The sequence below is a fragment of the Branchiostoma floridae genome, chromosome 9 (genome assembly GCF_000003815.2).
Source record: "Branchiostoma floridae strain S238N-H82 chromosome 9, Bfl_VNyyK, whole genome shotgun sequence".
NCBI lineage: Eukaryota > Metazoa > Chordata > Leptocardii > Amphioxiformes > Branchiostomatidae > Branchiostoma > Branchiostoma floridae.
In genome coordinates this window covers 20,194,242-20,208,615 of record NC_049987.1, presented here as the reverse complement: position 1 = coordinate 20,208,615, position 14,374 = coordinate 20,194,242, and the positions used below count along the sequence as shown (strand labels likewise).

General features: G+C 41.5%; 1 protein-coding gene across 1 annotated transcript in view; it reads right to left on the bottom strand.

Moving 5' to 3' along the window:
* Positions 1-11,007, bottom strand: part of LOC118422266 — a 21,270-nt gene extending 10,263 nt beyond the window's left edge. Inside the window, exons 1-8 of the mRNA XM_035829785.1 lie at positions 10,687-11,007; positions 6,142-6,288; positions 5,449-5,631; positions 5,061-5,147; positions 4,256-4,453; positions 2,703-2,805; positions 1,743-1,909; positions 1,434-1,619 (exon numbers count right to left, since the gene is read on the bottom strand). Coding sequence (XP_035685678.1) covers positions 1,434-1,619; positions 1,743-1,909; positions 2,703-2,805; positions 4,256-4,453; positions 5,061-5,147; positions 5,449-5,631; positions 6,142-6,288; positions 10,687-10,959 — 1,344 coding nt within the window. The 5' untranslated portion in view covers positions 10,960-11,007. The remainder of the gene's footprint in view (positions 1-1,433; positions 1,620-1,742; positions 1,910-2,702; positions 2,806-4,255; positions 4,454-5,060; positions 5,148-5,448; positions 5,632-6,141; positions 6,289-10,686) is intronic.
* Positions 11,008-14,374: the final 3,367 nt, after the last annotated feature.

Below are 14,374 nucleotides of genomic sequence, written 5' to 3'. Positions count from 1 at the left end.
TACGGACATGAGCATACAGTCGATAATTAACACGTAAGCTTCCACGAATTTTGGTTGAATTCACAATTGTCCAACTGGCAGGGACATTAAAAAAAATCATTCACAACATACCCTTGATCGCTACATATCGAACGATCCCCCTTCCGCGCCGAAACATACATACAGCATTGTTGTTTTTACATACAACACAGGCCGGCATTGTGAATGGCGCGAAATGTCGGCTTCGTTTCAGAGTCCGTGATTTGTTTTGAATGAACCCCCAGCAATCTCCGCCAAAGCTACATGATTGAAAAACCGACCAGTCCAGATAATTTACCCGAGAAACAGAAAATAAAGTGAGAGGCGAGGCGTAACTCGCACGATCTGTACAAGTTGCGGTGCTATCTGTTTCGGCGCGAAAAGGGGGTTGTTCGATATGTAGCGATCAAGGGTATGTTGTCAGTACAACAAACGAGGTCTACAACTGTGAATTCAACCAAAATTCGTGGAAGCTTACGTGTAATTATCACTGTGCTGTTCGGAAAGGAGAAGGTAAGAACTGACCCGAACTCGCTCTTGTAATACTCCAGAATGGCACGGTGCGTGAACCTCCCCCAAAACCATTGTTTTGATTTCGTCCCGTCGCCGCGCGGTTCACCCGCTGCAGACAAGCTAATTCATGTTCAGTCTCCCGGGGACTATGGCTTCGTAGACAGCTCACAACGCGACTTACAGGTCCACGAAGTTAATTGTCAACAACAACGGACTGGCTTCCAGAATGGCGGTGTGATTTCCCGCCGAAGGGATCGAGGTTCACCGAGCAAAATGGCTGGCATGGCCAGAAGTTTCAATTCTGATTTGTGACGTCAGCGCGCAGGCAATCAGAACGAGGCCATTACGTCATCGGCCAGCGCGGCGGGAGAGGGGAGGAGAGCGCGAAGTTCAAACGTGTCTACAGGGTCATATTGGGCGGATTAATGTAAAAATTGACGTAAATCAACTTTTTAATGAGTAAACTACTGGAAAATAATGAATTGAAGATTTTCTGATGCTTTCCTTTAAGTTAAAACTATTAAGACCATTTTTATGGACGTAAAGCACCTTAAAAGAATGACGAATTCCTAATCTTATGATATTTAATTGTTGCATTTTATATTTTGTAGCGTTTGGTGGTAGACTAAAGACTTAAAAGTTCAGTTCAGTTCATCCTCGTAGTACGAGGTGTCACGAACACTTAACAAACAGTACTTTTTGCTATGAAAGTAAAGGCATGGTGGCGAGGGTAATTCAAATGAAGGAACAAATAACACATCAACATGGCAACAATCCAATAAATTATTCTAAGTACACATTTGTATTTTTGTATTTCTGCGACAGCTGTGGCCTTCTTTATCAAGGGACCATCCCTTTATATTGAAGGGAGCCTAACAGCTGTGGACAATAGCGTATCTTACTGGATGAACGGTGATTTCCTCCTTCAGCATCCTCATGTTCTGCAGGTTGAAGTCGTAGTTGTCGTCCCGTGCGATGTCCGTCTCCACGCCGTTATGGATCAGCCTGGCGTTCAGCCTGACGCCCAGCAGATGGGCGTGCAGCATCACTCCGATGATCTTGATGGGTTCTCCGAGCTCCTCTATAAACTATCAATAAAACGGAGACATTAATTGACGTGAAAAGTCAAGTGTTTGTATGTTTGCACAAATGTCTAGGGATCAACTATACATCCAGGACGTGTGTCTTTATAAGTTCGGAAGTGTACTCACCGCACTAAGACACTGTGAACCGCAGAACCCGGCAGACTTGAAGTCCACGGCACGAGGTGGAATGGCGTGATATTTGTTCACAATCACGCCGACCTCCAAGGTTCCAGCGTCATTATCTCTCAGCTCTGGTGTGTACGTCATTCTGATTCCGGAACTGTCGCGTATGCCTGAGTGATGAAATATGGAATGTCAACGGCAAAGTTTTGAGTCAATTAGTATGTTTATAAGTTATCAGAGTCTGTCATGTTAATGGTATCTAGCAACGTACTATAGTGAATAGTATCGCAGAGTTTCAATCTACATAGATAATCATGGCTCTTGTAGAGGGAATATGGGACCCCGATTAAACTAACTAGGATGGCATCTAGACTACCCTCCCAACTGCAAGCTTCCCTTTCATGTAATGCGAGGAGGCGGGGCTGGATCGCAAGGGTTTGGGGCGGCTGCAACTCGGTGTTAACCCAGAGGACTGCGGCCATAAGACTGTATATTTTGAATCACTCACACCGGCAAGGACCCATACTCCTTTGATAAATGCAGAGGGTTTAATAAAGTGTCTTTTCCAATGGCGCAAGATCAGTATCATGTCAGCGGATTCTAACCCAGGACTCCAGGTTATGGGCAATTACGCCACACGACTCTTGGATCCACAAAGATGTAAGGAATGTAAGGAAAAATGTAAGGCATTTTCTGTGAGAAACACAACGTCGTGATCATGATATACAGTGTATTGTATATCGGTTGTAAGCTTGCATGGCACTTATGATTAGTGTAAATAGGGAATGTCGGCAAATTAAACATCAGTGAATTGCTTAACAGTACAGTTTGAACAGTCCAAAGCCACTACAAATGAAGGCATATCATCTGCTTTCATGTCAGGTATCTGCATGTTATTCATATTTGTAGAATCTTTTCTAAAACATCTGTGGCCTTTAAACGGGTCATTAAATATATCCCTACCTGATTCCAGTTGAGGATTGTCGTAGTGCACCTCCATAAGCACGTACCCGCTGTCTTCGTCATCACCAATAGGGTAGCCAACGTGCTCTGGATAGATTAAGTCCTGAGGGAAAGGAAAGAAGCAACATAGATTCATGATTTGACTGAACACCGAAATGTAACTTGGCTCGAGAATCGGTACATGTATACAGTACGTATAGTCTCATTAGGTTGGTAAATCATTGCGTTATCTCAGCCACATTTGGGATTGCACACCTCTTCCTTTAGCCTGATTTAATCGCGCGTCTTAGGCCGAATTACATTGTCCGCGAGAAGGAGACTACCAGCTCCGAATAGTGGAGTTTGCGTTACACAGACTACTCTTCATTTAGTCATTAATTTCTTCAACTTTGTCACATCGCAGGACAGGGGGAACAGGCGAAGCCTTTCCCTTGCCTCCACCCCCACCTCCGTGCAGAACGCGACACCTAGCTGCAGTGCTAAGTTTAACCCGATTCAGACCGGTCTTTTTTTTATCAATCTGGGACGGGAGGGGGTGTTCTCTCGAGGCTCCTGTAACTCTTTAACGACTTATTGTACGAGAAAATGATGCACACGTAAAGTATAAGGAATATAAGAAATTTGATGACAATACATGTATAACGTAATATGACGTCATTATGATGGCATCTGTATGATTGTATTGGCTGGAACCATGAAAAAAGGTATTCCCAGAAAACGTCAAGGTATGCAGCAAAACTTTAACAGCAAGTGTAGATAGCTGAATGTAATGTCTGCTACGATTTCTGTTGTCAACATCAAAATGACGTAATAAAATGACGTCTGACATATTTAAGATACCAGTTGGTGTCCGCCATCTTTAGCCCGCCAACTTGAATTTTCAAAAAACGATCTCAAAAGACATAAAACGTTGTTTCATGAAATAACAACAAGTAGTTACGAATTTTAAGGGATTATATAAACTATTTTAATTGATCTGGTGATATGGTCCGCCATCTTGGATTTTGACATATGACATCATTAAATCAGCATAATTTCATATGCTAAATCACACAATATTTTATTCATGTAACAGAATAGCAGTTATTTAGCATGAAAACCTGAAAAAAGGAAATCAGAGATTTTCGTCAAAAATGCCCGTCAATAACTAGTTGGCATTTCAACACTAAAGAAAGGAAAACTTTCCAAACTTTATCAAGTTGTTGCCAGCTAAATGTCAAGAAAAGTCACAAAATTTGGTGACTCTAGTGTAAGGCGTCCAGCCGTTCAAGATGTCGCGGGCCTCAAAAGCCATGATCCAACGTGGGCTAAGAGGAAGACGAGGCATAGAAGTATCTATGAACATGCACTCATATATGTACTCGTAAATCAAATGGATGTGCTTGTTTAAAATTGCGGTTTCATGTCATGTGATGTTAATGATACTGGTTGTTTGGTCATAGGTCAACGAGTGATGAAAGAGAGAAGCCTGAGACCGTGCTGACCAGTTTTACCAAGAACACCGGGTCTTGGGGCGACATTTCTGTCACAGCAAACCAAAAAGATGAACCCACCCCTCCGCCGATGGCCCATGCTGACACGATGCTTCCTTCGTAACAGTCCTCAGCCCAGTCGATAGGCATGTTGGGAGACTGACACTCATGTCCCGGATGTTCCGCGGGCAAGATGGTGATGTTTGGGTTGGTCCTGCACTTGTACACGAGGACATGGTGGAAAACACCTTCGTTACCCGGGGTGATGATTGGTTCAGCCTGCAGAAGCAAAGCAAAGGAATGTTCTGTGAATGATTGATAATCAATCAATCAATCAATCGATCGATCGATCGATCGATCAATCGATCGATCGATCAATCGATCAATCGATCAATCAATCAATCAATCAATCAATCAATCGCTGGAAAGGGACAAAAAACTTGTGATCTAACATCTGAGTGGTAGAATCCAAAACATTGCATTCCGTGAGCAAATTTCGATTAAGCTGTTTAAGTATATACAGTAAACATTGTAGTCCTTTGTTCAATTTATAAATAAGCTTGTATTTGTGTGTATAATTCCAATATGACATTGAAAACTCCAGTGCCTGAAGCATTTCAGTTTTACACTGCCAAATAGTATTTGACATCAAAGGATCTACCGGCCATATTTATCAGGATTGTATATCCGAAAAACAGAGATTCCTTAGACAGAGATTCACTTAACCCCAAGATGCTTGTTTCCTGATCCTCTGTTGATATATATGGCTAGAGTTATGGACGTTATGTAAATTTGACGTGTCCAACAAGAGCTGCATGCATTTGGTCATGGAGTGATTTCGGTGATGCCTACTGTCCACTGTACTTTTTCAACAAGGTAAACGTACCTTTATGACATGGTGTTTGCTGGTCAGGTTCGGCAACTCGAACACATGGCACCAGTACGTCGTGTCCTGTTGATCTGGAACAGAGACCTGCAGCAGAACAAATAACCGCTTCATGATATCAATCTTCATGATATGGACATCCATAAGAATTAAATGTGAGACGTTACAATGTCTGATTATAATATTTGTGCACAATGTGTGCTATTCTGTTCCCATTATTACAGTAATATAGCTTACCAATCACAGTAGCAAAACACATCGCGAATCTCCATAATCACAGCTTTTAAAATATTTCTAGCTAACACAAGTTACGATTTCGTACAGTTACCACTATAATAGCTATAAGTATCTTCTCTGTCTTTACATGACGGCATTAATTAAACCTTACGTTGTTCATCAGCAGATCGAATGAGTAGGTGTTCCCTGTTGCCGGCGTCTCGGTGAGTTTCCTATTGAGAAGGAGAGTAGCCCTGGCTCCCCTGTTGGTCCCGTGGTAGGTCGGGCCGTTCTCCCCGGACTCTTCCTCCGGATCCTGGTCATGCCACGCCCACAGCACACGCAAGGTGTCCTCCTGGAGACGGCAAACATTAGCACGGTGAGTTTGGAAACTATTTCCTGATTTACTTGCACTCCATTCCATTCTTCATCTTATTTTTATTCTACTCTACTCTACTCTACTCTATTCTACACTATTCTATTCTATTCTATTCTATTCTATTCTATTCCATTCCATTCTATTCTATTCTATTCTGTTCTATTCTATTCTATTCTATTCTATTCTACTCTACTCTATTCTTTCCTATGCTATTTTTCTCTACTTTCTTCTATCCTATTTTCTCTCTCTACTCTACTCTACTCTACTCTACTCTACTGCACTCTACTCTACTCTACTCTACTCTACTCTACTCTACTCTATTCTTTTTCTACTCCATTCCATTCAATTCTACTCTATTCCGTTCTATTTTAGCCCATTCAATTCTTTTCTATTCTATTCAAGTTTATTCTCATTCCCGTTTTGGCGGTTCCATCCTATCTATTGTGATTCAGTTTGATATCTCTCGACAACATCGCTATTACTCACGTTGATGACGCGGTCTCTGACGTCACATGTCGTCAGCTTCCTGTTGAACCTCAGGACGGTGTGAGTCCCGTTCTCGTACCCAGACACCAGCTCCCAGTCCTGACTCTCGTCCACAGAGGGCTGTGCCTTTGCCTCGGCATACCGGTCCTTTGGATGCAACGTGTTAGAAATTATAGAAAGAATTGTAGAGTTTCACATCCAGCATGTATCGGCCCGTTGATGAACGATTAATGTGTTGTAAGGTATTGCATAGATATTTTGCATTCCAAACGCAACGGCGTGGCGCCTTTTCAATATACAGCATAACATTGCAAGAAGGGTGAAAAAGTCAGTATTTGGCAAACTGACCATCCTACGCATAGGCACACAGACGTGTTTGGAACTAGAAAGGCCGACATTTGCTTAAGAGCAAATACAGCATATTTCAGCCATACCCCTTCCCACGCAACATTGGACTGTTCCAAATCACCCCTGCGCAAAAATGGAACATCCTCTTAACAGTACATTATCCCCCAAAGTGGACTGGTATTGTGAATTGATTCCAGGTAAAAACAGAGCTTGCTTCTATTTTTCAGAAAATGACAATAATCACACCTTCCATTCAGAAAATTTTCATCATGACTGAAAATTGTTGAATGACTTCATGTAATGTCATTAACAATTTTCAGTACGATAACTAGGTGTAAGTTTAAAAAAGTATAAGCTCCTTGTGATGTGGGTACATTTATTATTGCAGTGAACTTTTTTTATTCAAGTAGGGCATACGATTTAATAATTATCAAGCAGGTGCAGGTACTGTAGGAGCGTTTGTGTTCTTCAAGCTGTAAAACTGTTAAACTGTTTTACTTTGTATGCAATCAGCCATCGAGCCTATTCTTATTTTAGTTTAACAACTTCCTGCCAGACCCGGAAGATACGATTGAACCTTGTTCGAGGATTTATTTTCGTCTGTCTGGTCAGTCTGTTCATACCCTGGCGCTGAGAGTGTTTTATTGGGCTGAAACTCTGGCAGTTTAAAGTTACTTACAATTTAAATGTTCAAAATTTATGTCAAACAACAACAGCACTAGGAAATGTGGCCACTATAGACAGGTGGTCACTATAGAGAAAATGCTGATCTATTGACTAGGAGCCATACGTTACACATGATTTCAGTACACTGATCATTAATCATATAAACATTGCACAGGTAAGCCAATTGTTTAGATGTACAATTAAGTTCAAATAATTCTGAAGAGAAATATTGATGAGAAAATAATCATTCTCGCCACTGTCTAACTTATAATTACGTATCAAAACTAAACGCAGATTTTCTAACTAACGCACCTTTCGCCGACTTCATCAAAGGACCGCCGGCTATCAATCAAACACGGCTGTTGATTAGACTTAGAGTTTCAAACAGTCGTGTGCTGTGTGCCAGTTGACAGCGAACTTCATGCTACGTGATGTTTTACATTGCTTGGACCTTCTTTCCTACAGCGGTGCTTCTACAAAATATTTAGACTGTAACACTGAGTCCCACATGTTTTATAGAATAGAATTTGACGCAGAACAGTGTTTTTTGCTGGGTATTTTTCTTGAAACACGTCCGTGGGAATATCAGCGAGGCGGCGACGTAGGGATATCAGACCGTCAACAAAAGTCGCACGGCGGCTAACGGCGCAGCGAAGATACTAGCGCTATAAATAAGCACTTCAACTAAGGATGGCAACCCGTACAATATTTTTGTATACTGTTGAGCTAAGTAAAGTTTGTTGTTTGTGAGGTTTTAGTTGTCTTTGAAGCTTTGACCCGAAATATTTTAAAGTCAAACTGCTGAAGAGAAGTAAGTGACTGCTACGATTATCGTAGATATGGCCCTAAAAAAACTGATAAAAGAAGCCTTCTCAATAGTCTAAAATGCAAGAGCTTCCAGGGGGGCTTCGCCCACCTGGGTCCCTCCACAGTGGCCCTGCCCCTGGACCCCGCCAGGGACATTCGGCGGCCCCCGGACCCCTGTCCGACGCTTTGAAAAAATCCTGTCGAGAAGTCTGTACGGCCTGAGTCTTCAAGTTAACGTATTGTGTGGTCCCGCTTATGAATATTAATTAGCCTTTGCTTTCCTCTTCGCTGATTGGCTGAACCATTAATTGAATTAACTCTTCCTGCCGGCTAGACGCAGGTGCAGATGTCGGCTCTGTGGGGTGAACGTCCGAAAGGTCATGGCATGGAGAACGAAAGAAAACCAATTTCCCCTAAAAAAAGTGCTGTAATTAAGCCTTTTACAGTACTTTATGCCAAAAATTTTACTTGGATCATTTTACCAACTATCTTATGCCTATCTATACCAAATGTTACTCATACCAGGGTACAGGGGTGCAAAATATACCGTTATAAGACCGTCAACAACAGTCGCACGGAGCTAACAGCGCAGCGAAAATACCATCGCTAGCGTTTCAACTTCGGATAACAAGTTATAAGTACTGTTGAACTCAGTAACGTTAAAGTTTGTTTTTAGTTGCCTTTGACGGTTTGACCTGAAATAGTGTTACGCTAAACTCCTGAAGAGAAGTTAAGTGACTGCTGCGATTATCATAGATATGCCCCTAAGAACTGATACAATACAAAGCCTTCTGAATAGTCTAAAATGCGAGAGCCTTAGGCGGGCTTCGCTCCCCCTGGCGGGAACACTGCTATATACGGGATCATGAGGCCCCGCTTATGAATATTAATTAGCCTTTGGCCTCCTCTTCGCTGATTGGCTAGGTCTTTGATTCAATTAACTCTCCGTCTGACGCGCACAGGTGTGGCTCTGTGCGGGGTCACGGAAGGTCACGTCAGGAGGCCAAAAGAAAACAAATTTCCCCTCAGAAAAGTGCCAAAATTAATCATTTTAAAGTTGTTTACGTCAAAAATTTTACTTGAATCCTGTTACCAAGTATCTAATGCCTATCTATACCAAATTTCAGGTTATTTAATTGTAATACCAGGGTACAGGGGCCAAAAGTGTCCTTTTTTGGTCAAAAATTGGCCCAAAATCGCAAAAATAAGCATTTTGTTGCACTGTACACCAAAAGTGTTATTGAATTTATATGAAGGGATTATCAAGGCACATCTGTGTCAAATTTCAGCTCATTCGGTTGCAATACCAAGGTGCAGGAGCCAAAAGTGTCCTTTTTTGGTCAAAAATTGGTCAAAAAATCGCAAAAATAAGCATTTTGTTGTACTGTACACCAAAAGTGTTATCGAATTTATATGGGGGCATTATCAAGGCACATCTCTGTCAAATTTCAGCTCATTTGGTTGTAATACCAGGGTACAGGGGCCAAAATATACAGTTTTGGTCTAAAATTGACCAAAAAATCTCAATAAAATCATTTTAGAGGCAGATATGAAAAAACTGAGAAAAAAGCATCAAGGTATTGGCCCATTCTACCCCTGTGCCAAATTTCAGGTCATTCGGTCCAGGAACGGCGGAGATGAATCACTTTGAAGATTTGACAGGAGAAAGAAGAAAGAAAGAAAGAAAGAAAGAAGAAACATTACGAATACAATATATTTCACCATACTATGTATGGCTGAAATATAATTACATGTTAGGAAAAGGATAGGAGATGGGTAATATTTTTTAAACGCTGCTCTTGCAGTTCCATGCATATGTCATCACTATCATTGAAGTGGGTGGGGCTGTGTCTTCAATGTATACAACAAATAATTGTTCGACCTAAAGGACGATCTGATATGGTGTGGCAAAACCCTCCTTGAACAAATGAACCTCCTTAGGTAAACATTGCCAATGGAGATGTCACTGAACTGTGGTAAATATATACTCTGACGAATCTAAAGAAAGTTATTTTGTGTCTTACAGCTTGTGTACCATACTGTGACTTGCATTCTAAGGCATGTTGTTTGCGACAGTGCTTAATGTTTGTTCTCGCTCACTATGTAGCTACCTTATCAGGTCCTTGGACACTACCGTGTTACGGAGGTCACATGGAATGTACACATAGTAACCTGGGTAATGTACACACGTTATGTAACATCGCCGATGTCAGACCAGGTCAACAGGTAGGACTATAGAAAAGATTTTGCTAGAATACTAGTGCTCTGGCCTTCTATACATTCAAATTCATCCTTTCCAAGCTGACGATTGCCAATACATGCAACGGTTCTCAACCTTATTTAAATCAAGTTGAATTTAGTTGCTATATGTGGTATTGTAAAAATTTTGCTCCTTTGTGTTGACAACTTTCATGTAGCACTATCCGTTACCAAATTTGACATATTTGGTAATAATACGAAAATTTGGGTTAAGTCCCAATTAGCAATGTAACTTGGTGTTGGTTATGTAAAGTTTAGTTTTTCCCACAAATTTGACATATAATTAGTTGTCCTTAAAAATCTACAACCCATAATCTGCGGCCGCACAATGCTCGCATGTGTGAAAGTAATGCTGGCTATGTATGAAAAGTGATCTATCAGACTTAATCATTTCGTAACAGTTTAAAGGTACTGTTTTGTAGCCCTTGCCGTCAAGACCACATAGTCGTATAGCACTGAACCTACCGTGAGATACGCAGTCCCGTCTTTGACCCAGCCGATGGCGATGTCGGATCCCGGCATGCCTCCGTTCGGGGACAGACCCAAGCCGACCCATCCTGTCGTCTGCACCTGGGCCTCGAACTCGATCTTCTCGTCGTCAAACTTCCAGAGAAGCTGGAACTTTCCTTCTTCGTCCAGAGACTCGTGATGGGTGAAGTCATCCCCTACTACAATGTTCCCCCCAAATATGATGGCTGTAATCACAGTTATAACACAAAAAGGCGACATGTTGGCCATTCTGACTGCTGCAGTTGTACTGGTGCGTCGTCGTCAGCTGTGTCTTGGATACTTGATTGACGTATATATGTGTTTCCAAGGTAACGACCAATCTTAACGATCCTGTGATTGGACCGTTCCATGAGTCATTCACGATGGACAATAAACAGGCAAAAGCAAACACAAGAACCATACTCAGGGTGGGGTGCTTGTGGTAAGCACACTGTTAACCACACCTTTTCAACACGGACAAGTGGTTGTGTACGTCACACAAACAGTGAGGACACTGCCTCTGCTACTGAGAAATGTAGGGCACACAAGAAAAACAAGTGCACCTCTGCTGTATGGTGTTGATTGAATTATGATTAACTTAGAATGATTACTTAATCAGAAATTAAACCAACAAAAACAAAATCAAAGAACTTTACGAAGTTTATTATAATATATAGTTGTTAGAAGTTTTCGAAATAGATTAGGTGACACCGAACAGGCAAATTACAGCCAGATGCCCAAGACAGTCAATGATGATCAATTATGTTCGGTAGAATATGTTAATTAATGTTAAGACTGATAGTTTTATCCCTCACTAAAATCTCTAGATTTCATTGTTCTGTCAGGCGTAAGCGTGGGCCTATGAATACCTCATTACTAGAATACCATTTGACACTATAAGGGCTTTCAACCCCAACTGCAAATCTGGCACAACTGTTATGGCACAATATAATTACTACGACACTTTTCAATTCAACATAGACATCCACAGCTATAAAACAACACAAAACATGGCTAAATCAAGCCAACGACAATTCTTTTACCATTATGTACACGAATGTCTGTTTCTAGAACAGCTTAGATAATTCAATACAAAATGCACCTCCTTTGCAGTACGTAACAGCCAAATCAAAGTTTATAGATACATTGTAACACTAAATTTACATCTATGTGATTTGTTTTCGTGTTTCAAAAATAATTAAGTCTTTGTAAAGGTAATTAAGTCCTTGTTAATCATTTTTGAAAAATCGGTTGAATCATCGCACTCCTTTCATTTCTGCAATGACTTAATCATAATTGCACCGTATGTCAATTGTAATCAATCAATCAATCCATCTTCTTTTCTCTAGGTTATGATATTATAGTGTTTTTTATAACGACTTTGTTTCACTCATTTTCTTGTTGTTAAGTTTATACTATGTATCTTTATATCAATATGTTATCCTTTTTATTTAAGTGTGTGTGTGTGTGTCTATCATAACAATTGTCTGAACTTGTTTTTATTGACCATGTCCTTGACGCTATCCATAATTTTTCTTTGACAGGTACGACTGATCTGAGATTGGTCATTGACCAGCTGGTGGTTCACTTCCGTACAGAGGATTCACATCCACCTCAGCAGCGGGGCAGGTAGAGGCGGATTGCTGCCCGTACAAGGTATTTGTCGGAAGATGGGAGTCCGTTTCGACGTCATTTACATTCGCAACCGAGTAATTTGTTGCAGGATTATCATAGGACAGGCTTTGCTGTGCGGCAGTTGGATTAGCATAGGACAGGCTTTGCTGTACAGCAGTAGGATTACCAAAGGACAGGCTTTGCCGTACAGCAGTAGGATTATCATATGACAGGCTTTGCTGTACAGCAGTAGGATTATCATAGGACAGGCTTTGCTGTACAGCAGTTGGATTATCATAGGACAGGCTTTGCTGTACAGCAGTAGGATTACCAAAGGACAGGCTTTGCCGTACAGCAGTAGGATTATCATATGACAGGCTTTGCTGTACAGCAGTAGGATTATCATAGGACAGGCTTTGCTGTACAGCAGTTGGATTATCATAGGACAGGCTTTGCTGTACAGCAGTAGGGTTATCATAGAACAGGCTTTGCTGTACAGCAGTTGGATTATCATAGAACAGGCTTTGCTGTACAGCAGTAGGATTATCATAGGACAGGCTTTGCTGTACAGCAGTTGGATTATCATAGGACAGGCTGTGATGTACAGCAGTAGGGCTATCATGGGACAGGCTGTGTTGTACAGCTGTTGCCTGATACACTACATTTGCAGCAGCTATCCCATAAGGCTTAATGTCTTCGTCGCCAGACTCCATCTGGGAAGTCGAATCGTCTTCTTGCACCATTTCTGTAGAGTACCCTGTCGTCTCCTGTCCTGGGTTGCCGTCATCATCATCATCGTCTGGCACGGGAGGCGGAGCAGCTGAAGCGTACTGGTGGTGTTGGGCCTCCTCATCTTCATCACTATAGGCGGATGTGTCGTCGTTGCTGTAGATATGAATGTCTGCTTCTACAGTATGTGTCGTGACTGGTTCTGTCATGTAGTGGGAAGTACCAGTAGATTCTGCGTAGCTTTGAGAAAAGTCAGTATTCGCTTCCTCCTCTACGTCTACCATGGCATTTACATGGTTACGTACAGCCATTGCTTGCAGTCCAATCTGCACTGCAGCACTAGCCGTGTTTCTGCTAGCACGTTGTTTCATGCAACAAAAAACAGCAGTGAGCAACATTGCCAGAAGGATATTAGCCACAGTAATGTAAGCAATGTAGGCGGCGTTGAGTACCTGTGTATTGTTTGTATCTAAAGTTATATTGCTAAGAACACAGAACGTCTGGTCGGATGATCCTGGCGGAATCAAGGATTGGTTTTGAGGTGTTACACAAATGTTGGTGTTATTTTTCACTGGTACATTTTCTAGGTGTTTCTTTTCGTTTTTGGTTTTCGGAATGATACATAACATCACATCGTATTTTTGCTTGGCACTACCTTTGTCCACTACACAAGTGTATGCACCGGAGTCTTTAGCAGTGAAATTCTTAATAGTAAACGGTTCTCTCATAGATAAAACCGAGGAGCGCCCCGTCGGAGTCTTCCAGTGGAACGAATCAGTAACGGATATGAGAGAAGCCAATGGCACACGGTATTCACTATTCTCAACTACTTTTAAAATAGTGGGAAGAACACCCATATACTCATAACGACTTTTGATGAAGAGCAATTTTTGAACGAAAGAGTGGTTATGTTTTGTGCACAATACTGCGTATACCGATATCCATTTTTTGTCACCTACAGTCGCTGTTGTGTTAAAACTATGATCTTCTTTGAGTCTTGACTTCTCCGGACAACGCAAAGGGTTGCCCTGTAAATCAAAGGTAGTGGATGGGTGGAATGGTTTGATATAATTCATGTGCTGCATTTCTCGAATATTGTTTTCTCTGAGCAAGACCAAATACAGGTGACTGCTAGGGATTGATTTGATGGCCTGATATGGAAATACAGAAATATCGTTTCCCGAAAGCTCAAGGAATTCTAGATGTTCCAGACCGCAAAAAGCGTTTTCAGATACGACAGAGATGAAATTATTGGAGAGGACAAGATCCGTTATTGTTGGGAGGGAGGAGAAAGTAAAATCACGAAGAGAAACAATGTGAT